The 26,403-nt window shown below is 32.5% G+C and overlaps 2 protein-coding genes across 2 annotated transcripts in view; both read right to left on the reverse strand.

Annotated features, from left to right (window-relative positions):
* Positions 1-300: 300 nt before the first annotated feature.
* LOC145725303 (uncharacterized) lies at positions 301-2,435 on the reverse strand. Its single transcript, XM_081974008.1, has 4 exons — positions 2,244-2,435; positions 2,019-2,192; positions 885-1,037; positions 301-487 (listed from the first exon to the last, which is right to left on the reverse strand). Exons 1-4 carry the CDS (start codon positions 2,301-2,303, stop codon positions 335-337), a joined length of 540 nt encoding a protein of 179 aa, XP_081830134.1. The 5' UTR covers positions 2,304-2,435; the 3' UTR covers positions 301-334.
* Positions 2,436-2,536: 101 nt separating this feature from the next.
* Pkc98E (Protein kinase C) overlaps positions 2,537-26,403 on the reverse strand; it is a 34,879-nt gene continuing 11,012 nt past the window's right edge. Inside the window, exons 6-12 of the mRNA XM_081974000.1 lie at positions 25,800-26,082; positions 20,965-21,129; positions 20,342-20,696; positions 20,051-20,261; positions 16,925-17,086; positions 16,697-16,861; positions 2,537-16,645 (exon numbers count right to left, since the gene is read on the reverse strand). Coding sequence (XP_081830126.1) covers positions 16,481-16,645; positions 16,697-16,861; positions 16,925-17,086; positions 20,051-20,261; positions 20,342-20,696; positions 20,965-21,129; positions 25,800-26,082 — 1,506 coding nt within the window. The 3' untranslated portion in view covers positions 2,537-16,480. The remainder of the gene's footprint in view (positions 16,646-16,696; positions 16,862-16,924; positions 17,087-20,050; positions 20,262-20,341; positions 20,697-20,964; positions 21,130-25,799; positions 26,083-26,403) is intronic.

The following is a 26,403-nucleotide window of genomic DNA, read 5'->3' on the forward strand; positions in this document are numbered from 1 at the left end:
GCTGCCCAATATTATAGGATGTTTTCCAATTAAATCTAAAAGTAGTGATTTCTCTTATTTGGTATTACCGTCCTAGTTTGTAGACTAGATTCTATTCGTTTGCAGATTGCTAGTGCAGCTCGTCTCCTGCCTTGCTGTTAAGGTTAAATCCACGAAAGTTGCGGAATATTCTCTAAATATCAAGTTCTATAGGACTTTTGGTTCGCGGAGAAATGATTTTGCCAGGTACTTCCTTATCCCGATTCGGTTGTGTTGTTTAGGGAACCCAAATTTTTCAAAAAAGCTAACCTTTAGGTTCTTCTAAATCGTATATTAACAAAATATAATAAAAAATCTAATTTTTAGTAATAACTGCAACCCACTCAACAGTGAAACAATACACGTTTTCAATGTAGTATTTTATGACCAGTTTCCATTTCCCTTCTGGAATAATGCTAGGCCAGCCTTCCAAGTCTGGTGGTGATAAATTTTTTATATAATGATTACCCTAAAACAAATTATTTCATTATAATTATTATACAACATAAAATCCAGAAAAATCTTATTTTAGTGGGAAAATACTCTACCATTTATGTGCCAGTAAAACCTGACTTAAATAACTAATGCATAGAATAGCCCGCTAAACCAGGTACCTGATTCTTTAAATCTAAACTATTATACATTTTTAAAACAACCAATTCTTGAATATTTCTGCAACTCACAATGTTTACTTAGCCAAATTGAACCATTTTTCTTAACATAGTCTGGAAGGGTGAACCAAACTTGAAATAGGTTCTCTAATACCCTCTGATTCTAACGATTGAAAAGGTTAAAGTAATATATTCTGTACATGTATTATTAATATTTGTTTTTAATTATTATCAGCATAATGAAAATGTACTTGCCTTTTTAAGAGGACATTTGTCTACTGACGAATCTTTCAACAAAGACTGTATCGCAAAACTGCCTTTGTCAAGAAACCCGCAAACTTTCATTTCCCAAGTGATAGGTGTCTTCTTGTATTCGTTGTTTTTCCATAAATAGAACATACTTTTTATCTAAAAAAGTAGCAAAATTATAGTTCCATTAAGTTTCAAAATAGATCTAGAAAAATCAAATTAAGTAACAAAATAATAAACTAAAAATCATTTTGTACCTTCCTCTACGAATTTACTTTGTGGCAAATTCTTACTTTATAACCATAGAAAGATCATAAATATACAAAAAACATAAATAAATTTAATCTTATAATTCTTCATGTTAAAAGATGTCACAATTTAAAAGTTGTTTTAACTCCTCAGAATTAAACGAGAATTTCAAAAACAGTTTTTATGTTAAAAAAGTGGCGTACAGAATTTTTTTTCTTATCGTAAAATATGTATTACTTTTAGATACAACCCCAACAAAAATATCATTAAAATATCTTGTGTGGATTGCCTAATGTTAGATTTTGTTATTCAAATTTCCTTTTCTTGTCCTTTCTTCGAGTCGATCGAGATTCTTCTACAATTGAATATAGCACCCAACATAATACAGGTTGATCACAGTAAGGAGAAGGAAGAAGGAAGGGAGGAGAAGAGTTGGCAGAACACATCTTAAAGTGGGAAAAGTTACAGCAGAGTTCAAAAAGAAAAAGGTGGAAAGCTTGCAAATTATACAAGAAAGCTGTAAGCTAGTAATAGTCGTTTGAGTACCGAGGATGCAAGATAACAAGCACAGCATTTCTGGAAGAAGTGAGAAGGTACATTGTTTTGAATGTGACGTTGACACACTGACGACATAGTGAGTTGGATAAAAAAAGAAGAGAATGGAACCTGCATGTAAACAGAATGCTAACAACCAACTAGCCAATTGAGTGATCTCATGGAAGAACCCTATTGGACGACTACCAAAGAGATGTCGTGACAGTTGGCAATCAACTTCACAGAAAGTGCTGCAGAGAAATCGGAACTAACTCGAAAATTATGATGAAAAACTTACGAACATGATTACACTTACTAAATACCATATGTATATGAAATACACTGACAAATACTTACGACTATATCATTTTCTGTAGTTACATCGTGAAACAACGTGAAATTCACAGACAAAGCTTTGGTTGTTCTGTTAAACTTGTGGAAATCAAAGTATGTAACCGTAATTTTCTCTTTGGCACGTGGCTCTGCGTCATCTAATAAATTGGCGTGATCATTATACAGCTTTATAGCTCCCTGTGTAAAACAAGTGTTAAAATTAATACAAATAAAAATTCAACCTCTTACCTCACTAAATGTTATAAATCTAGTAATTAGCAACAAATAAATGGTAAACAGTTGCATCATTAAAATTCAAAATTTTGCAAAAATTGCCTTCTTTGGTTCACCAGCCACTAATAACTGTAAATGGTAACAAAATTACCGTTGGCATTATAAACCATTTAAATACTAATTCGATTCAGGAAGTATATTTACTGATTTTTCCACTGAATTACCCACGCATCGAATCGAGTTAACTGAAACGTAATTAAAGGACTTAATACCGAAAAAAAGGGGTTGGACAGAGTAAAACACGTTGCTTACTACGGAAATAAAGGCAAACTTTAATTCTCTAATAGTTGCAAAGTAACACATCGTTAAACGTATAAATAGACAAATAAACGTGACTGTAGTGACATCAATAATAAAACACACGTTACTCAGAAAATAAAATTTAGATTTTGGTATACCTGAGACTGAATGTGGCTGTTTTTAACTGAGTACAAAAAGGAGTGTCGTTTGTAAATAATTTGATATGAAGTATTCCCAAAAAAGCTTAAACTCCTACAATTAACTTTATTACACTCTAAAATTCAACGGATTTTTTGTGCAAGTATACCAAAAAAAAAACAAACTTACTGACTGAAGCGTAAAAGTTACATTTCAGCAAAACAAAAATTAATTTTATTCCACTATTGTAATGCATTGACTAATTCAATATGTCGAGATCTAAACACTTACTAATAGCGGGTTAATTTACTTACTTAGTCTAAACTTCACATTAATAAATAGCTAAACATTACATAATTTTATATATACTTTCAACAATACAATACATTTCTTTGAAACGTATTTTTTTAGAATGTTTCGATTTTAATAGCAAATATTCTATGTTAAACATCGTATTATTTTACAATCATGAATCCTAATAAAGAGTTTCACGGGTTTAGTTTTGCTCAATCCAGATTATAACGACATTTATATACGGATAATAAATGCGTTTGACAAATCTTAGCTATACAAAAAAAAAACAAGGAAATCTATAACATCTACAAGTTCGTCAAATGCATTTGATTCACCGGCAATACATAATATTTATATAAACACGTCCATAAAACAGAAAAATAAATAAATCTTTGGCAAGATAAAATTAGTAATTATTTAAATATCTGAAGACAATATGTATGCGTCATGTGTCCACAAAATAACAGTGTTAAATTATTAAGATTGCACAACATTTTATCACAATACATTAACAAACAAAAACACTCAACGTCGTTAATTTAATATTATTATAGGTGGCGCTGTGCGATCGGCGGATGATGAATTGAATTTTTCTAAATTATTACTATTATTCAGTCACTATACTGGGTGTTTTTAGAGACCAAGTCAACCAACTCGCCAATCGCTAAGCGGACAAAGATTAGCAAACCATCTCAAATTTAGTTGATTTACATACACAGGGTGTCTCAAGCATTTTACTGACTCAAACAGAGAAGATATTGTCATCAATTTATCTCACTCAGGTAATTGTTGTCAATATTTAAATATTTTTTTTAAGTTTTACTGCGCCAAATTAACCCTTAATTAGTGACCTTGTGTCTGAAAAAATTATCCAGCACAGTTTGTATTTTAGCAACTTGTCCAGCCATGTATTTTCCTAATTTTTAGTGTGCTTATTAAGCTATAATAGGAAAAAAGCGTTCTTAGCTTGTCATAGAAGACCATATACATCAGAACTTTGAATTCTAACTAGTCTAATGAGAGTCTTAATAGATTTTTGTTATGACCAGTGTTAGTGGGTTACTAAATGTGTTACAGTCAGGTAGAGATCAGTTTTCTAGAGCAAAAATGGGTTGTGCCATATTATTTTTTCAAACAGCGTCATATAAATTAGCATTAATTCAGGTATAAAGAAGCCTATATTCGATTACTTCAAAAATTATAGAGCGTTCAAGAAAGGCTTTTTGTAGTCACAGTCACAGTCGAGGAAAACGTGTCGCTATACGGTACAAAAGTGTTTTTAGTTATAATTGTACTCACAGTGCAACATGTTAGTTTACTCAGCATTGATACGTAGTAGATCTAATATCTCTCTATCTTTACAGCAGTTTGCAAAATGAAATCATACTAGCATTGGCCATTTCCACAAGGTTATCCTTCTAAAGCTAATCGTCGATCAAGAGAAACTGCTAACGGAAGAGCAATCCAGATTATACAGTAAGACTTTATGATGACATCAGATCTCAAACACATTCTGAAATCGGAAGTGGTACTGGCAATTAAGAACTAAAGGTAAAAAGGCTCCAGGGCCAGACGAGATGGCCAGGGCCAGTTTGGATTTAAAAGCGGCTTTGGAATCAGGGAAGCCATATTCAGCTTGCAGACTTTGGTTCAGAATTGCTTGAATTAGCGAAAGGATGTGTTCATATGCTTTATAGATTTAAAATTGATCTCCTTTTACAATATCTACAAGATCTGGGTCTAGATGATAAAGACATCAGTATCATCAGCAACCTCTCCTCGAACCAAACAGTGGAAGTTCGTTTACCATACTCCAGCATAACAGAGGAATTTAAAATTAGAGAGTCCATTCTGCCTTCTATGCTATTCAACCTCTATGTAGAAAAAGTATTCTTCTTTGAACACCTTATAAATGGAGTCCCAATTAACAATATTCTGACGATCTCCAAACTGTGTTTAATGATGTAAACAACGCAAGTCCTTAGGGTCAAAGCCTTGGGTCCAATGCGAGGTAGAAGATATTGATTCCAGCAGTTCTGGAGGGAAAAATCGAAGACACGACTTTGAGACACTCCGCAATGCGGCAATGGAGTGAGTGCTCCCAATTATCATCGATTATGGTTCCCAGATAGGTGAACTGGGCTACTCTGAATAATGGTGTGTTGTAGCCTTCACAAGTTTCTCTACTGATCACCAAGAATTTGATTTTACTAATGTTAATTTCTAAGCCATATTTACAGCTGACGTCTTTTATTTTATCCATTTCTTGTAAATCGTTCATTTTGTCAGTGAAAACCACAGTATCATCTGCGCACCGAATGTTGTTCATTCGTTCTCCATTCAGCAAAATTCTTATGTCGGTATTCTCAAGGGCCTCTTTGATTCGACTCCTCGAAAAAAGTTTACTGTGTTAGTTTTTCCATATTAATTTTAATAGTAGCTGATTGATTCCAGTAAAAGTTTCCGATGATCCTTACATTTTTATCATCCATCCCTGTATTCATCAAGACGTTTATTATCTTTTTGTGTTTTCGTCTATCAAACACCTTCTGGGCTCTAAATCTTTAAAACAAGGAACGGAATTATAAAAAGAAGTATTGGTAGAATGTGACAATGGCAGGTTCCTATCCCATTCTACAGATCTTTCCTATAAATAGTCTATAAATCCGGCAAAATAATCACAGTGCACATCCCTACAGCGCTGGAACAATACTTTTAAAATCTGGATATGTGAGAAAATGTTTTGTTATTTTTTTGTATTTTTAAAATTTTAACCAATCAAAAAACTAAGAAAAATGCAAATAATGTTTTCTTCTTTCTTTAACTGTTTGATTAATGCAATATTTGAAATATTACACCATTCAATTAAAATTAATAACAAAACAGTTTAGTGAATAAACGAACATGTTAAAACTATCCACAATATGTAGAATAAAGAATGGAAATTTCAAAACCATCCAGAGGAAATCAATTATAATAAGAGAGAACAATTGCACACCAATGCTTCAGACCAAAGCTTTATAAAATATAAATGTTCAGTCTGCTGTAGCCAATGTTAATGTTAAAAATCAAAGTTAATTCGACATTTGATCACCTGTATACTAACAGCTTTGAACCTTTTTCACATTTTCGTCTGAAACATTAGTTTGCAATTATTCTCTCTTCTTACCATTGATTTCCTATGAATAATTTTGAAATGTAATATTAAATAGTGCACCTGTGTAGATACAAAATAATATTAAAGCAATATAATTGATGAGCAAAAACCCAATGTTGTTACCCAATTATAAGTATTTTTATATAGCCATGGTTCTTTATACAAATTTTGTTTCTAAGCTCCATCATTTTTGGTATTCTAACAACCGGGACAGTGATTTTTTTAAAACCTTGCAATTTCTAAACGAAACGACAGATTTTGATGCGGTTTGGACTATCATTGAGCATAATTTATTGGCGCTTGGTTGATGGGAAAAACTCGTGACTTAAATGCACCGCCACTGTACTGTACAGGGTGGAAAAGAAGTGACATTTTAAAATATTCCCCAATTGATCAATAATTTTTTTGGGTGTGTTTTAACATAAGGAAGTGTTGCTTAGGTCAATATCTCAGTACGTTTTTGGCCGTTCCCCAATTAACCTCCTGTATCTACTCAGATTATGTACCAGATAATGTTGAACATACAATGACGTTAATGAACACATGACGTTAATTAAAAAAGGCCCAAAAACGTTCCGAGGTAATACCCTAGACAACAAGTTACTATGTAAGAAAAAAGTTTAAAATATTTATTGGTAGAGAGACTGTAATTTAATACTTTTCTATTTTTGCACACGTTCTTGTCCCACTTTGATTGTCTCTAGCCACCCTGTATAATCTTATTAGTCATGGAGTTGCTTTAAAAATTATGTAACAGATAATATACTCAAGTTCGAGTACAGTAATGTTGTCTTTTTCGAATAAATCAATATTTCTTGTGACATGGGACGTTAACTGAACCAACCAAAAAAAATTATTGGCCAATTGGGGACTATTTGAAAATTGCACTTTTTTGAACGCACTTCTTTCACAGCCTGTATAAGGCAGTTAGAGTGCATTAAAGCAAAAGTTTTTTACATCACTAAAAAGCCAATAAACCAAGCCCAATGACAGTGCAAACCGCATTAAAATCTGTTAATTCGTTTTGAAATGGCGAAGTTTTAAAAATGACCCAAAAAATCACTGTCCCGGTTGACGTGGCGAACAGTTTATATGATGTTTTTCAAGCAAAACTCATCAGAACTACCTAACCTGTAATCTGAAAAATGCAACATAAAATATGAAAATTTTGGCATCGTTGACAATTAACGAATATAACCGATATTAAGTAAAGCGTTGTATTTCTTAATTAGTTAGAAGTTTTTGTAACTTATTCTTCACTTGTAAGTGTAAGTATAAGTACCTAACGTAATTACTTATAATTGCCAAAAAACATCTGAAGTGTTTGGGACACTTGAGCTGGAGACACCCTTGGATATCAAATTATTGAAAACTCTCTTGCTAAGTGACAATGGGTCTGCTAATCTCCAAAAAACATTAACCAATATCCTAAACACAAAATTAAAATAATCAACAAGAAACACCGTTTCACAATGACCAACACAGCATTATAATATGGTGTGCGTCTTAGCTCAACTCAATACGCCTGAGTGACAATACTATATACTATCTGAATAGCGGCTCCTATCTACAAATAAATAATAAAAATACCGTCATAATAAAAAAATACAAAAAGCTGGAAAAAAATAAATACGCAGCGTATAAAAAAGAAAGACATTGTAAAGTAGATATACAAAATAAAAATAGTATCTAAGTCACCTTGGCAATATTTTCTCTTTATTCAAGAAAAAGATGCGCTTTGCGCCCGTGTAGTTCCATAGAACCTTAAAATACTGCCTGAGACTGAATAATCCCAGTTTTCTACTCAATATATTCGAGGATTTGGCCTAAATATTATTAGCTATTCACAAATTTTTTAATATATTACCAGCGTTATGGGTGTGTAGGCCAAAACTGACTAGAATCCACTTTGAAAAAACATCGCACTAACCTAAATTAAAAACGTTCGTGAACGGGTTTGTTTTGTGAAAAAGAAACCGCACTCAAAAAATAGAGATTCCGGGCGCATGTATGTAAATGGCACTATATTTGTGTTGCAACTGTTTTAAAACGTCAAAATGAGTCAACATTCTTCTTGTTGATAGGATTGTTAACTCTTTCCGTTCGTGTCATATGATGTTCTAAAGACAGGGTAATAATACATTATTATTCCATTTATCACATAACTATTCATGTCCCAAAAGTTGTCTTGATTTGACAAAAAGACAAATATTTACTACGGTAATAATCACTATCCTTTAGTTTCATATGCTCGTTGGACTAAATGTTATCATTATTTGACGTAAATTAAGAAATCGTGACGTCAAATGTCACGTTCAGTCTCTTTAAATATTCATGGGAAGTATCATTTTGAAAAATAAATAAAATTACAATTTTTACATTCCATTAACTCAAAAACAGCTAAACTAAGTCTCAACATAGTATATAGGGTGGTCCAAATTGATTGTAGGATAATTCAAGAGTGGAAAGTACATAAAAAATAAACTCCAAAGTGTCATATAAACTATAGTCGAAAAGTGCCCTCTAGCGGAGCTAGCGAACTGTAAAGGTGAGGCACCAAGATAATTTTTTAAATTTTAATTCCTAAACGAAAAAAGTTACTCAAATGAAATTTGGAATGCATGTTTGCTATGTTGTGTATGTTTATTTGGAAATCTTTTCAAATTTTGAAAATAATCCGTACAGCTACGGAAGCCGTTCAAAAAGTTTGACAGCTTCAAATTTCTATAAGCTATAATTTTAGGACATTCTGATGTGGCACATGTGATAGCGCATACTTTTTCCCAAGAAAAGTTTGTCTTGGCATTTCTTTTCATTTTGCATAGTTTTTCAGATACAGTCATTTTTATAAACTTCTGCGTAAATAAAAAAAATCGTTTCTGTTCGGAATATTGAAAAAAAAAATAAAATTTCCAAATTGTTACTTCAAAATGGTGACAAATTTGCCAAACTTCATTTGAGTTTTTATTGATTAGGAATTAAAATAAAAAAAACCTGTTTTTTGGGGCACATATTTTAGGGTTTGCTAGCTCTGCTAGGGGGCGCTTTTCGACCATAGTTTATATGACACTTTCGAGTTTATTTTTTATGTACTTTCCACCCTTTAAGTATGTTACAATCAATTTGGACCACTCTGTATATTTTTGGAATCAGAAGAAAAAAAATCTATCAATGAAATTAATTAAGATATGAAGTCACTGAATCAGAATTTGATTCCAGACACAATAGTGTAATTTGTTATCTAAATTTACACGTATGAAAATACAGATATGGATTTTCTTACAATCATACTATTATTAGTTAGAAACACTTTCTAGATAGATGTCAAAATAATAATAACCAGCTAAGGTAAAAATGTAGATATGATGAAAAAATTAATTTTGAACGCCATGTAGCAACTCAGATTTACATTTTTTTGTGGTTATTATAGAACGTTTGTACTAAATATAAGGCCCTCCTAAAGTAAAAACTGATCATTTTCAAAAAAATATGAAGTATAGAAATACTAAGTTTAGGCTTTCAATGTTTTTTTGACAAAAATGTTTAGAATGCAATGTAGAATCTTATGGTCCTCATGATCGCATTTTTCGACAGAACGCAGAAGCTCAGAAATCCGCGATTTCTGACCTCCGAATGGAAATCACAAAATGACATTTTTTATTTGTGCATTTGCAATTACAATTTTAAATAAATGTTTGGATGTGTATACCAGGCAATCCAAAAGTTCCATAGGCAGTGATAAACTTTGTGCTTTTGTAATCAAATGCAACTATAATATCTAAAGTGCAAAAATTCGGTAAACCCAAGAAGTGAATAACAAATTTGGACAATTTGGCAGCTTTTTGCTGACTGTTGAAGAAAGTTGAAATAAAATGAATTTAACATCGCATGAAAAAGCAACGGAACTGTAAACTATGTCAGCGATCCGAATTTAAACCAATCCGGTTGATGAAAAGTGTTTTGTGTTCCGCCAAAAAAAGTGTTCCCACACATTTTTAATAACAGAAATCAATATTAGGCATTTACGAATATTCTACCGGTAGATACCTGTTTAACCTAGAGCGTTCGAAAATTGTTTTTGGTAACAACTATTGCCGTTCTGAAATTTTACCCATATACCGAATATATGTACCCGGTTTATGATTTATGGATCGAGAAGTTCCGTCGGTAAATTAAGAAAAAAGTGACTTTTGACAGGTTTTCCGTTAAAATTTAGAATCATAGCCTCAAACATTAGTTTATGTTTGACCGTTTGTCGGTTTGTTCCTCAGTTTAGCTAGCTTATGAGATTGACCTGTTAATTTAAAATGGATATTGGAATATGTTCTGTTTGCGAGATGGAGGGAGAGTATGCCGATATTATAAAACATTTCAAAAATGAAGATCTGGATCAGATGTCAAAGACATATCAGGAATAGGAATACCAATCGCGTTCTAAAATTCATTCAACCATAATGAACCAGATCCTTAAAAGTTACACCGATTGTGGTAAACGGTAGAATTAGCAGGTATAATTTTCGTAAATGCCTATTGTATACACAATGAGAACTATTATAGACTAAGACGGCCCTCACACATCATTATTACTGTCAGTATTAAATATTGTCGTTATTTCATCAGTTTATAAAAATGTATGTAACAGTGTGTCAAAATTTGACCTCAAACGATCAGTATTATTGATAGTATTTCAAAATACCGCCGCTAACTTTAAAACTTTTGCACTCAATGTTTATGTATTAATAGTATTTAGTAGTTATGTGTTAGCAGTACGGAAATAATAGTGATTACAAGGTGTAGTCTATCCAGAAATCATATGGCAGCTTTAAAGTGGCACAAATCATAAACAATAGTTCTAAAACTTGGAGTATAGGGTATAAAATGAAGAAACTTGTTTAATGACGTTGGAGAATTGTGTCTTTACCCTAGAAGTTGTAGGACTCATGCTATATTGCTTCATTAAAGGAGACGGTTTAGTGAAACCCATTGTTCACTAAAATTTCTCTTACAATGTATGAAAAATTTGGTTGTCCCGAAAATATTAAATATTTTTGTACGTTTTTTATTATTCAGTTGATGAGATTCCTTGCCCTGTACCAAAAATTGTGACTATGTGACCTTTTATAAGGGCAAGTCGTCAAAAACACTCCGTAAAGTCACGTATAAATTATTCTATTAAATTTTTTAAAAACAAAAAAAAAATTGTTTTTTTTTTAAAACTGCTCGGACACATTTTTATTTTTTTAAAATTTTTTTGATGTATACCGGGGTTCCCAAAAACACAGTTTACCACAGTGAACTTCATTTTTTCAAAGGAAAACATCAATTTTTGATACATGCAACATACTTGGAATTCCATGCAAAATCCAAAAATTACATAAAAAAATAGAGATTTCTAATTGAAAGAATAAAGTTGTAAAGACCTGTTTTGTAACTTCTTTTTGGGTGTATTATAATTGTATTCTATTGCGCCTATTGCGAGTACACTGTGTGTTGTGATAAATCCAGATGTACCCAATCCGAATATACAAGAAGTTTTTGGAAAAACGCGAAGGTATAATACTGACCGTTTCTTTCTTACTGTAAATCCAACATGGGCAATAAAGTGGTATAAAAATATAGCCGCTGGAAGAAACACTGTAGCTAAGTGGACAAAATCTCAAGCAGATAATATAGGTTTAGCTAAAAAAGATGCTAAGTTGACCAACGACTCGTTGGGAGCCACGGCTGTTTCAAATTTAGCCAAAAATGGAGATGCTGAGCAGCAACTGGTAAAAGTTACTGGACATAAAAGTTTTAAGTCTATAGGCCCCTATCTACAACTTGATGAAGACCATCATGGTCGAAAAAATGCGAAACAGTAAACCACCAAAGCAAAATATCGACTTGCAAGGGAATACCAAAACCATTTATTATAATAATTGTGTAATTCATGTAATTTTTTAAATGATTAGTTTATTGTACCTTCCTAATTTAATATACTTTGTTAAACGTTCTATTAATTAACTGCTCTTTACTTGTATAATTCAATATTTATTCGGGAAATATTCCTCAAAATTACATTGGTGCTTAAAAATGACCTTATAATTCTGCGTTCAAACTTATTATCTTTGCAAACTGCATTCGGTCATTTCCATATTTTTTCCTAAAAGAGCCAAAAAAAGAGATAACAAGTTTTCATGCAAAATTATCTGTAATTTTTCTAAAGGACTCGTGAAATTATGAAAATTATCGGTAATTTTAAAGCTCGTGGTATTACCCCCGAATATTTGTTTTAAACCAGAAACAATTAACTACTAATTTCTCTCTTCTTCTGCAAGTTATCCTTATGTACTTTTTTCTTCTGTTTAACTGGTTTTTTATCTCTCAAAACTGACGTTCCTCTTGACGTTTTAAAACAGCTCTAAATATTGTAGCAGCGAAATAAAAATAAATGGCACTTAGGAGTTCAATTCCAAAACACACAACAAAATGAATATTCTGACATCACGGTTTCTTTTTCATTCCTACATAAAGTCGTCTATACAGCTAATCACAATATTAGATTCTCAGAAATTTCACTACAACGCCTTTTGTTTCTCTTTTGAAAATTGGTATAGTTTGACGGAAATCTAATAATGTTATACTACCCCTTACAGATGAAATGCATAATACAAAAATTAAAGCGTTTAAATCCCTACTTACTCCACGTCAGATTAACCGGAAATTCAAACTTTACTTTCCGCATGGAGGCAAAGTTAAAACCTGTTTTCTCCTTCCACTAGGCAAAACTACATAACAAGCTTAGATCTTTTTTTTTTAGCTAGTACAGTCAGGAAATGTCTGACATATTGCTAAAAAATAAAAAGACACACATTACAGGTTTAGGTGTGCAATTATTCGATTTTCTAAATGATCTTTTCTAAAATATACAATATAAACTATTTTCTCAAAAATTATTTAAGATTACACAACGTAAACTGTTGTAAATTTAATAAAACTAATTGAAAATAGATCTTTTCTTTCAGGCTACTTAACTTTGATATGCAATTTATTTGCGACAAAAATGGCATGACTAGAAAATAGAAATTATACTATTTTCTATAGTAAAAACCAATCCAATAATACTGACTACTCTTTCATTAAAAATCCAACTTGGTATCGGAGGTCCAAATAAGTTATTTGATTTCCCTATTAAAGAAAAGCAAAATAAAAAAATTTAACGTCATCGTGACGTGAAACTTGCTCTGCTCGCTCAGTTTAACTGACTTGAATCTCAAACGTAAATAGAACAAATAACGATTTCAAATCAATTATTTATATCAACAAAAGGGTATCTTACAGGACATTACCTGGAAGGTATCCCCTAAAAATATAGACATAAAAATTTTAAAGTTATTCATTGCCTATTAGTGTACATACATATAAAAAAATCAAATTAAATTAGAATGACGTCAGAAATTTCCAAAGATTATGCCGACATAAACGACAAGAAAAGTAACGCTACTTGCAAGAAAATTAAGTTGGTCTGACGGTTATTGCATTGGCAACAACGAGCGCTGTTCCCAGGTTTGCATAACTAAAGTTCTTCGATATTTTCTGTCAAATTTAGGGTTAAAAATCTCCCGTAATAAAATCGGGTGACTGAACTGAGCCTGAAATCGTTGAATATTGGTGCAATGTACAATTGCATGTATTTAATAAATCAACGTAAACAACAAGTTGTATTTAAAGTAGTTCACTATTTTTTTTTCCTTGTACAGGATAATAAATAGTGGTCGTCGGAAATTTGGCAGTAAAAAAGGCCCCAAAGATCCTGAAGAAAGTATGTTCAGTTGCACGAAATTTGCGAGAAAAGGCGTACTATCAAATTGAATTCAAAAATAGTGCGTAACCTCATCATTTCAAATACGATTATAATCTGAAAATAACTGCTCTCTAGAAAGCAATATGTTGTTGTCATTGAAAGTAGCAGCTTTCATCCATCAAATGCCCTGCTGAAACTTGTTTATTTTCTTTGACAGATTACCTTTTTTACAAAAAGTACTATTTTATGATCTAAGTCAACAAAAATTTAATAGCAACGGCGCTTTTGAAATCTGTTAAAATGAAAAACACCAAATATTCCAACAGATAGAGAAAACAGCAAGTTTCTAGCTTTCTTCCCTTTCAAAGTTATTCTTATAAGTACGGTAAGGTAAGGTGGTTTTAAGTGATTAATCTAGTTCTGTCAGGTATTCATGTCAAAAAACGTATGAAGCCTAAATGCAAGATTGATTTTTGTTTGTTAACAGCAGACGCAAAACATACAAAAATCAAATTGGCGTTTAGGTGTCATATTAATGTTTTTAGTGAAATAACACTGTTAAACTACCATCTTCAGAATACCTGATATACCAAATTAATAAGCTAAAACTACAGCTTTTGTAAATAACATAAAAAGTTGCGTTTTTCGTTATCTATTGTGAGTGCACTTTTAGTTTGTTACTAAAACGCTGCAAAGAATGATTTTTTTGGTTAGAACTAAAAGAGTACATTTTTGTAAAAATAATCCATTTTTTTCCAATGCAGGGAAATTGCTCTTTTCAACGTTGCAAAATTCAATATTATACGACAAAGGGTTTCAAGCTTATTGCAGCTTTTTGCAATAAACTTTTGACTTGCCCTCATCACTTTATTACAGAAAAAAGAACTTAACCAAAGTGGTGTTAAGTTGTCGTAAACGTAGCCTCCATTCGCAGTTAGAAAGTATCAAAATAGGACTGCAAAGCTTAATCCTAATAGAGTTTCAATGGAAAAATTGTTGTCTGAAATTATTCTTAGACTTTAGATATAATTTAACGCTGTAATTTTTTTCAAGAAAACAATAATAGTTGGAAGCTCTGATTAGTAACTTCTACTGTTTCAGTTCAGTCAACTTTCCAAAGCTTACAACAACCAAGAAGACCATATAAAACCAGGTAAAAGAAATATAACATTAACTAAAAAGCTGAATTGTAGTCTGGAAGTAAATTTTCAAGACAATATTCATCAATTTTAAAAATTGAAGTCTTGAAATTGGTCTGAAAACCATGAAAACTGACCTCAAAAACAAATTTGAAGCTTTTAAGTATATTTGAAGCTTTTAAGTTATTTTTTGGTATCCAAGTAGGTTTTTTACTTTAAGACTAAAATTAAATTAATTTTTAAATTTAAAATGAATCCTCTCTGCAGCCAAATTTTCTATTATCTACTTGTGGAAATTAACGAGTCAACATCAATTGTTTAAAAAAAAAAACATGAAAATTGTGTTCAAATTAGTAAACCAAGACAACTTTCACAGCTTCAGAATGCTTTTTAGTACTCAAGTGAAGTTTAAACCTTAATAATTGTTCTAATCAAAAAAATGTTTAGCTTGAAGTCGAATTTTAACTTGCTAACTTATTTTTCTTGTCAAAGCTGAAAATCTTGGAATTTATCTGAAAATCAATAAAAACTGACTAAAAATACAAATATTAAACTTCCTAGTAAAGTTTTTCGACTTCAAAGTGATCTTAAAGGTTTCTCAAGATCAATTCAATGATGTTTCCAATTAAATAAGATGAAAAACTTGGAAGTCGAATTTTAAGCTTTCAAGTTGATGTTCAAATCGGAATTGTTTTCATATGTTTGAAAATTATTACAATTATTTGTTTTCAAAAAGTATTTAATAATAATGCATTTTTTGTTCCAAATCTGAACAACATCATTTTAAATCAAAAGACAGCAAACGACCATAGTTATTACCTTGAATGTGGAGTGTGGTTCTTTACATTAAATTGAACGAAAATGTGTAGAAAAATTAAAATACCGGTTTGCAAAGATTTATCTGGAAAAATCGCCAACTTTTCACAAAATACTTCATTAATAGGCAATGGATAACTTTGAAACTGTCACACGTAAATAAGCAGACTTAAACGAAACGTGTAAGTTTACTTTGATATCTTTTAAAGCAATGATTTCAGTAGAATTCTTGGTTTTAATCATTTTTTCTTTCGAGGTAAAAACTTTTGCATTCCAGTCATATACAACAACAAAATAGTAAGTTTCTTGTTATTACCATTATCTTCACTGAATACACCTCGTTTGGACCTCCCTTAGAATACTAAACTTCCCAAAACTTTGGTTGATTAAACCATAAAAGAAAAATTCTGTTAAGAATGCCAGGTCAGCCGCCATCTTCGCTAATAAATTTCAACACGCTTTCCGTTATCAACTCCAACAAATCCGACGGGCAATTCCGCTAAACTACTCAGTAAAGAGGAACTCTTACAACAATAAATGTTCCAAAAAAGTCGGAGGGGGTGAGGGGAGCGTGGGGACAACATTTTACGGTCTACGACGCGCCTATTAATTAAAATTTTCTTAGTTACTCAGTCACTATTCGAGAAGGATTGAAGTCTCTGTTGATGATTGAAAATCCTCGAAACTCCTCTTGATTGATCGATTGCAGTACCTCGTTGCTGACTGGCGTTAAAACGGCGTCTTCCCTTGTAAATTCCGCATCAAAGTTGGCCACATCTTTTCGGCTTCGCTGTAATTAACGTTTAAGACCACGTGACTGACTTGAACAAAGTCAACTTACGATTCTCGGTCTAAATGGCGGTTTGACCTTGCGATTTTCCAAAGCCACCCAATCTATATCCTTAAAGAATGGATGGGCAAGAATGGCGGCCTCACAACCCTGGTTTACTACGCATCCCAGACGTCTGTTTGGATTCTTTGTCATGAATCCTTTTAATATACTAACCTGCAGTAGAAATGTAAATAATGTAATTTCTTAGAAATTAGTAGGGAGGGAAAAAAAAATTACCGCTTCCTTGCTCAACCAAACAGGATACAAGACGTCGTCGTGCAAAATTGATTCAAAGAGATCATCTTCATTGTCGGCCTCGAATGGAGGTTGGCCGGCCATCATTTCATACATCAAAACGCCTAACGCCCACCAATCGACACTGGCACCATACTCCAATTCCTACACGGACATACAGAAAAGTGTCATAACCGACATGTAGTGGTTAATACAATTTTTTTTCCACTACTAACATGATAAACATACCATTATTGACCGATTAGTAACTTTCAGACAAATTAGTTTTATCTACCTTAATGGTCATTGTTGACCTAGCTCAATAATAGAGTCTAATAAATAATAATATCAATATACAGGGTGTCCCACGACGAAAGACATCGATTGATATTGGAAAAAGTATAAATAGGAGAGTTTTGAAAATTTGGCAGAATACTGATGTGGGCACGCCCAATCTAACTAAAATATTTTCAAGATGGTTGCACTTCCGTTTATACCGGAAGTCGATCACAACTCTCTTATTTCAAATAGAACACTCTATGTATTATTACATATTTGGATTCCTCACAAAATTTTGACCAACTTTTGTGTACAATGCCGTATGTTTATCTCTAGCCGTTTTCGAAATATTTGATGTTTTTCCAAAAAAGTGACAGTTGCATATTTTTGTACTCTGTCAAAACCGTATTTCATTTTGGAATGAAACTTTGGGTTATTGTAAATAAAGGATCGTTTTATTAAACTGAGGGTGCGTAATGACCCATTTGTATACAGGGTCGTCAAAAAAAAATCATAAACCTGCCACTAAAAAAAATGAAAAATTTCAATTTTTTTAAATAGAAACCCACATTTTTTATGACGGAATCATTTTGAGCATTAAAAATTATTATACATTTCAATTTACTTGCCTATACTTTGTTCCAACCCATTTCGTTTTATTTCGGAATAAACACTTTTTATTATTAAAACTCCAGATTTCTCTCTCTAATTACGTATGGATTTATGTCACACCAGTAGTGTGAATTATGTCTATTGAACATTCCATTTTTAGTGAATTTGGCCTCGTCGCCCTAAATAATATTATGCAAAAACAATTTTTCTCCATAGTGACTAGTCACAAAAACTCACTAAAAACCACTCTCTTCGGAAAGTCAACCTCTAAGTGTTGCACTAATTTAAATGAAAAAGGGTGAAATTTATGTTTCTTCAGAATCCTTTGAATTGAGCTTTTGGATATGCCTGATTCTACGGAAACTTATCTTATTGACGAAGTTGGATTTGCAACAAAATAGCCCAAAATTGCAATTTCTACATTTGTTTTATTGGATTGGTTTTGTTTTAATAGCTTTTCTCTTCACAGATCCCGTATTCTTAAAATTTTCAATTATTTGATTGACACCTTTTGGTGATGGGTTTGGTTTTTCTGGATAACGAGCGGCAAATACCTTACATGTTCTACTCACAACTTTATCACATTTTCCGTAAATAATAAACAGATTTAAGTAATCTTGGTTTGAATAACGTAACAGCGACGGCATATTTGCAGTTGTCAAAACACTCAAAACTAGTGTTATTAACATGCTCTGCAGGTATCCAATATCACCGTGTGTCAAAAGCATGACCAACTAGAGTACCAGCTAATCTTAACCATGCAGCCTAATAAAAAAAGGTTAATTCTCAAATAATACGAAATGGGTTGGATTTAGATATAGGCAAGTAAATTGAAACGTATAGTAATTTCTAATGCTCAAAATGATTCCGTCATAAAAAATGTGGGTTTCTATTTAAAAAACTTGAAATTTTTCATTTTTTTTAGTGGCAAGTTTATGATTTTTTTTGACGACCCTGTATACAAATGAGTCATTACGCACCCTCAGTTTAATAAAACGATCCTTAATTTACAATAACCCAAAGTTTAATTGCAAAATGAAATACGGTTTTGACAGAGTACAAAAATATGTTGAGCGTTGCAACTGTCACCTTTTTGGAAAAACATCAAATATTTCGAAAACGGCTAGAGATAGGCATAGGGCATTGTACACAAAAGTTGGTCAGAATTTTGTGAGGAATCCAAATATGTAATAATATATAGGGTGTTCTATTTAAAATAAGAAAGTTGTGATCGACTTCCGGTATAAACGGAAGTGCGATTAACAAGTGCGATCTTGAAAATATTTTAGTTAAATTGGGCATGCCCACATCAGTATCTTGCCAAATTTTCAAAACTCTCCTAGTTATACTTTTTCCAATATCAATCGATGTCTTTCGTCGTCGGACACCCTGTATATTAAGGCATATGACATATGAAATATACTTGACTTGACAGAGACAGATAAATTATAGATTGTCTCTCATTCAAGGACGGCAGAGGGTGCTGTACGCAGGTGTATTTACATCCAGGTACCTTTGAGGTTGAAGAAAACACAACAAAACCGTGTAAACTAATCTATGGTAACTGATGTCTTAAAATTTCGTGTATGCTCTTTGTAGAGTTTTTCGGTGGTTTTCCGTATTCGTTTTTAAATATTTTGCATTTGTTTGTGTTTCATGGTCGGAAAACTAAAGAAATTTGAGATAAACATGTCTCCTGTAGAGAAATAATGCATTTTAATCTGATACTCCTATGAACGTTTGATATTAATTTTAATCTCATTCATGTTATGAGCTAATAAACTGTTGGGTCATTCAACTAACTAGAAATTGGAACTTTTATTGTTGGGGATACCTATCCCGATTATGGGGCAGGTTAACACACTTTTACTTACCTGAAAACAATGTCTACTACTTGTATACTATTTAACGAAACTCTTAATATAATATAGCAATAATTATTAGTAAAACTTTCAAAATGAAATATTTCAAACTTGTAATTAAAGACTCTTTAGACACTTTGAATTGTATCTGTAAATTTAAGAAGTACAATATGAAATAGTACAATCTAAGAATCCTAAATATTTCGGCTTATCATATTTAGGGCAGGTACTTTCACCTCCAATTTAATTTTAAGGTAATTTCTAGTAGCCTTCTTTGGATTAAAAATCTTCTTTTCTAAAGACAATTTATATGAAAACTTAGTAAATGCCTAGACAACTCTTCAAAAAACAATTCCTGTTTTATAGCATTGCTTACCTGTAAAATTTCTGGAGCGATATAATCAGGAGTACCGCAAAAAGTGGTGGTGGTAACCCCACCAGAAATGCCCTCTTTACACATTCCAAAGTCGGCAAGCTTACAGTGCCCCTCAGCGTCCAATAAAATATTATCCAGCTTCAAATCTCTATACAACACCTCGTGTCGATGAAGAAATTGCAATGCCAATGTCACTTCGGCAGCATAGAACCTAAATATATTCAAGTATGTTATTAGAAATTATTCCTGTTTAATATAAACATTAAAATTGCATAAAAAGTTCAAATTTACCTGGCTCGAGGTTCGTCAAACTTCTTGGCGCGCTGGATTTGGAACATTAAATCACCTCCGTTGACGTATTCCATAACAAAGAACAAACGGTCTCGAGTTTGGAAACACGAGTGCAAAGCAGTCAAAAATGGATGTTTGGCCGCCAAGGTTAAGATTCGTTTCTCGGTCATGGTACAGTCAACATCATCGTCTTGGATGATCACGTCCTTTTTCAGCACCTTTACGGCGTACACCTCATCCGTGCCCTTCTTTTCCGCTAGCATCACTTTACCGAAACTGCCCTTGCCTAATACTTTTATAAAATGGAAGTCGTTCAAACCGATGCTGTTTTTGCCGCCCGCCTTCTCATGTTCTTCTGCAAATTATAATGCAAATTCGTCCAAGAAGAAGTTTTATACATTGAAAAATTGAAATAATTTGTTGAAACCTTGTTACTAAAATTCAACCCAATTAAATCCTGCTACAAACCCTCTATAGATAGTAAACTGAATGCAACAATGCTTATTATTTAAGCCAGTATGTAATAAAGACCTGTTATCCATACTTGCAAAATTGATTTGTATTTAAACATTTTTGTATATTTCCATTTGTAAAAATAACGCAAATGGTTAACAAAAACTTACCGCTGTTTTGCAGTTTCTCTTCCATAAGTTTCGCTAAACTACTATCCGTCCCCGTTTCATTAGCGGATCCAGAATTTTCTCCACCACCATCAGTTGGCACTCCATTTCCAGAAGCAGGCACCACTTTAGCTTTTCTTATTGGTGTCTTACTATCAGGTGACACACCTGTAATAATAGTTGAGGAAGAATAGATTTAGCATATTAAAAATATGTATTACTATGGACATGTTTTTGATTTTAGACTTGCCTTGTCATTGTAAGTTACTAACCTGGTACAATAACGGACAAAAGCAGATTTTTGAACTTTTCCTAAACCAAGTGACTACTAAAAAATTAGTTTTAGAAAAATATTACATTTTATGGTCCATATCTGAGACGATTTAAATGTAAAGAAACGTGGTACACAACGTAGTCTGCGATTCATATTGGACTGATGAAGAACTCAATCTTCTCTTGAAAGAAATTTCTATACACTGACACATATTTCAATGTAGCAACTATGTAGAGTGGTCTACCAGAAGCTACATTCAGTTTTGTTTATGAGACAAGACTAAATAAAAGATAAGTCGTTCAAATATCATCAAGATACTGTCATTTTCTGTTATTATTATGGAAGTAGGTACAAAAGTAATGTTTTTCTTTCATTGTATTTGTTCTTCACTTTCTACCAAGTTTGGAAACTTTTTTATTCACTCATGTTCCATACGAATTCAACGATAAGAAAAGAAAACCGTTGTAAACCAATGCTCTCTATAAAGAAGGTTTTACAATTGACCTGAGTCTACCAGACCGGAATTTGACCGAGAAAATGGAGGGAGCATTTTGCAGACTAGAATGGAAGAAGTAGAATTGGCGGAGAGCGACCAAAAATTATTAATTCTTCGCCGCCAAACTTCTGGTGCGCGTTCTTAGTAATATTTACACAACAGATATATCTGTTATCATACAGTGAGGGCCAAAAGTCCCGCGTAAATTCATTAAAAACACGTCAATTGTTGTTCTTATTTGTGCATTTTTTGACATGACAGACATTTATACAGTGTTTTCCATGTAGTTGATAAATGACCTTTTTTAATTTTTTTTTTATGGAACCCCCTTGTATATAAAGTTTTTTAAATTCTTTTGGAGTTTCTGAACATATTTTGTATCACATAGGTTTGCGATTGAATACCACAAAGCGCACTCATTTAATTACCTACAAATACTAGGTAGGCAATAAAATCACCTAGTTGACCTATGAGTGGCATTTTATTTTTTTATGGTAATCGAACAAGAACTCAAACCGACGTTTGTGAAATATCCAGACAGTCAAATATCGCAGTCTACCATGAGCAGAATTGAAAGGAAATTTTGAGAAGTTGAAAATCCTTTTGGCCCTCTCTGTATCTGATATCAATCAACAATAATTGATTAAGAGAGTGCGCTCCGTGACCTCATCCGACAGTTTGACACATGATCATTCGATTCCAAATGGCAATAACATTACATGAACTTCACTCTATTTAAAAACTAGGAGCGATTGTGAATTAGATTGGCAATAGCGGTCAAATGTGATTGGCCAGTTTTGAGTATAATTTACACAGCAGGGGATCTATTTTTGACCATACGCAACTTTAGAAACTTGCCAAGAAGCTTTTGACAACACGCATTATTATATCTATATTTACATATAATCGTATACGTAAATTAACGTATGATGTCAAAGATTGACCCCCATAAATCATCAATAAACAGGTATGTCAAAAAAAAAACAGGCAATGTCACCCAAACCCATAAAAAAATTCTGAGGGTTTTTTGATATCTTTTGCTTGTTTCATTCGAGTTTCTTTAATCGCTTCTCCTAGTTTTTAAGTAGGGTATAGTATTATTTGACTTCAGAAGGATAGTTGCAATATTACTTTCAAGGCACACTCTTAGTATAAACACATTTTCTATAATTCTATAAGACTGACATTTTGAAGACACCATAACAAAGAAAGCCTCATAGTAAGCAAAAGAGACATTGTGAAGACAGTTTATACATTAATCACAGTAGATTGCAAAGACTAAGACAGTACCCATACTTGGAGACAATCATTAACAAAATATGGGACAACTCTCAAGAAATACGCAGATGTTGCATTCAGAAGGTCCGCTCCGTGTTTATTAAAATGAGGTCGCTTTTTGAAAGCTATAATCTATCCTTAGACATGAAGCTTAAACTTTTGCGCTGGTACATTTTCTCGATCCTTCTGTATGGCGTAGAAACCTGGACGCTCACTAAGGAGACTACCAAGAGAATTGAAGGGGCTGCTACAAAAAATCCTACAAGGCAAATTAACAGCAGGAGAGCGTCTGGCCGAAGAAGAATATCTTGGTTGGCAAATCTTAGAACGTGGTTTGACAAATCATATGCAGAACTTTTCCGAATCGCCATCAACAAAGTAAGAATAGCCATGCTGATAGCCAACATCCGAAATGGATAGGCACATGATGAAAAGAAGAACCAACATGAGATACTCGTACATAATCGTTATCAATTCAAATATGCAAAACTTCAATATGACGCCCATATTGAAACGATTGATTCTTCTTTTTCTTCAGCTAATTGTTGCTCTTCCGTACATTTCTGTATTGAGCTGTTTGCTGCCAGGCTCTTCACATCATCTAGCCATATTTTTGGAGGTCTATGCTCCTTGTTTCTCGGGGTCTCCATTGAATTAACTTCTTCGTCCATTTGCTGTTGTTTTGTCTGGCTACATGACCAACTCATTGCCATTTCCGTTTAATGATTGATTAGTGATTATTTATTTAAGTACCAACAAAGTTAGTTTAATGTATAGTTAAGTGTAATGATCAGTAGCTAAATTAATTGAAAAATAAAGTGGTCATATAATCAACTGTCAAAGTGATGCCACTCACATGGCACTTGCTCATATCTTTATTATGAAGTTTTCTGTTCTTATCGTTGATTTTAATTTTCAATACCTGTAAATGACACACATCTGGCGTGCAGAGTTTTCCAAGAAAATGGCGACTAAACAATTTTTTAAAAAAATTGATGTAAAGCTATTGAATAAGAAGAAACACAAAAATGGAGTTCACAACATCAAAACTGTCAAAGTTTAAGTATTTTAATGGTCACGCAAAGCACAAAACGCAACACTATTTTTAAATTAATTATGCAGAGTATAATAAAATCATGCAATCACAGCACTAATGACAAGTATTTGTCAAAAGAAGCAACTTAATCAATCATGGTAGACAAGAGAATAAATCCATTTTGAATTTATTATACATGACAGCATATTAAATTAGACCGTTTTAAGAATATTGTTTTTAATAGACTGACCAGATTGGCAAATAGTTGTTTTATTCATTTTTATGTTAAATGTGGAGCCAAAAGGTTCTACATTTCAATTAGCTTCCAGAAAAAGAATTTTAACCGTCATTATGAAAAAATATCATTTTGTTTAGACTTAGTTCATCTGTTAATTAATCACTTCAAGCAAATCAAAATTTGAGCAAGCATTATAAAAAAAATGTTGCAAATTTACAATTCACATTTATGATAAAGCAATTTGCAAAAATATTCATAATAACATAATGTAACTTCACATATTAGTTCAAGTAACACTTTAAGTGTAACATTCTTGTGTCAAACTTTAAGTGTAACACGTCATGTCTAGTCAACCCTAGACTACACCATTTACGCATGTAGTTTAGAAAATATCACTTGGATTTTAAAAATATAAGTTGGATTTCAGAATCTATAACTTGTATTTCATTATCGTAAATTTGGTTTTAGAAAACGTAAGTTGTATTTCAGATTTGTCACTTGTATTTCCGAAAAGGTCACTTGTATTTTAGAACGCGTTATTTCAATTTCAGATTTTTTTGTGTTTCTATGTGGTTATTAGTTTATTGTTTTTTTTAATATCACTTTAAGCAAAAAAACCTGCCCATCGGGAGTATTAATTTATATAAAATATACAGTGTGTCCCATAACTATATGACAATCTCTCGGGGGCATGCAGGGGAGGTCAAAATAATACGATTTGTTCATATAATTTTTTTTTAAAGTCACTCCTAAGGGAAATATCGAGCCCCAAAGAACTGCCTTCCAATTAACGTTTTTGGCCGTAACTTTTGAAACTTTGTATATTGTAATATTGATTATTGGGTTTAATGTTTTATCGAAAGAGACCTGCTATTTGACATGAAAACCAGGTATCTCGTCTTTGAAAGGCAGGAACTAACTGGACCTAAGACACAATTTGCTTAAACTTTGACAGCTGTCATTATTTTCAGCTGCAAACGCCATTAATGGATACTCTTGACATTTTTAACGAAAAATTGTACTCTTCCTTTATTTCGATAAAATAAACGGTTTTCGAGATAAATCGATTTTTTATTGAACTGCTTAAACCACAATGTTATTAAAAATATTCGTTAAACTATTTACTTTTTTTACTTATTTACTTTTTTTGCTCGACTTTAATATTCCAAATTACAAATGACCATGTCTAAAATCCAACTGCTCTTTTCTATTATACAAGTGACTAATCTGAAATACAAATTGCAATTTCGAAAATCAAAGTTATCATTCTAAAATTGAAAGTACCTTTTCTGAAATATAAGTGATATTTTTTAAATTCATCTTATGATTTCTAAAATTCAACTGACGCTTTCTAAACTACATGTGTAAATGGTGTAGTTTTTATGTTTCAGTTTGTCCTATTTTTCTCAAATATTTTCTTACGGTCAACTGTTTGGATCTAGACTAAAATCTATTCATACAATTAAAATGTTACTTGACAAAAACAAATAAAACAAAAACAAAACGTAACACATACCATGCACATACAAAGTGATTGTTCTAAGCACAGGCAACACTTCTGGTTTACCTATAGCTGACAGTATTTCGGCCATTTGTTTCGTGTTGATGCCGCAATTGTTGGCGACATTCTTCTGGCACCTCTTGTGGACATTTAGAGAGCATACCTCGCACTGTAGGCCCTGTCTGATCAAACCGTACAGCAACGAACCGCAATGGTCGCAGAACGTGAACCTCTTGAAGTTGTGTACCACGAAACGATGCGGCACGTTCACGTTGAATCCGGTACTTTGAACCGTAGGCTAAGAAGATAAAAGATGCTAATTTAAGTTTGTTATACATGTCATACATTAATCCCATCCAGCCAATTGTTGAAAAACAGTTGACAGATTACCGACAGTTATAACCAACGAGGATATATTACTAAAAAAATTTTAGTTCGTCTAGAGGAACTTGGCGGCGCCACTAGTGTTAGATTGTCAAGTGTTAACCTGCAGTTTGTAAAAATCTTGTCGTTTTAAGGCATTAAACAGTATTCAAATTTCTCGAATGGTTTTTCCAATTTCCGATATTACCTGTTACTGCCTACTGTTTTCAGTCGTCTTGAACATTATTGCACAGAC

Source organism: Ips typographus, linkage group LG2 (genome assembly GCF_016097725.1).
Source record: "Ips typographus isolate SLU linkage group LG2, UJ_Ityp_2.0, whole genome shotgun sequence".
Classification (NCBI taxonomy): domain Eukaryota; kingdom Metazoa; phylum Arthropoda; class Insecta; order Coleoptera; family Curculionidae; genus Ips; species Ips typographus.

Bases quoted from the DNA above. Each gene is read 5' to 3' on its own strand.
- LOC145725303 (XM_081974008.1), bottom strand. From the start codon at position 2,303: ATGATGCAACTGTTTACCATTTATTTGTTGCTAATTACTAGATTTATA. The intron at 2,193-2,243 runs GTAAGAGGTTGA...TGTTTTACACAG, and splicing joins GATTTATAACATTTAGTGAG to GGAGCTATAAAGCTGTATAA. The intron at 488-884 runs GCAAGTACATTT...AATTTGTTTTAG, and splicing joins ACAAATGTCCTCTTAAAAAG to GGTAATCATTATATAAAAAA.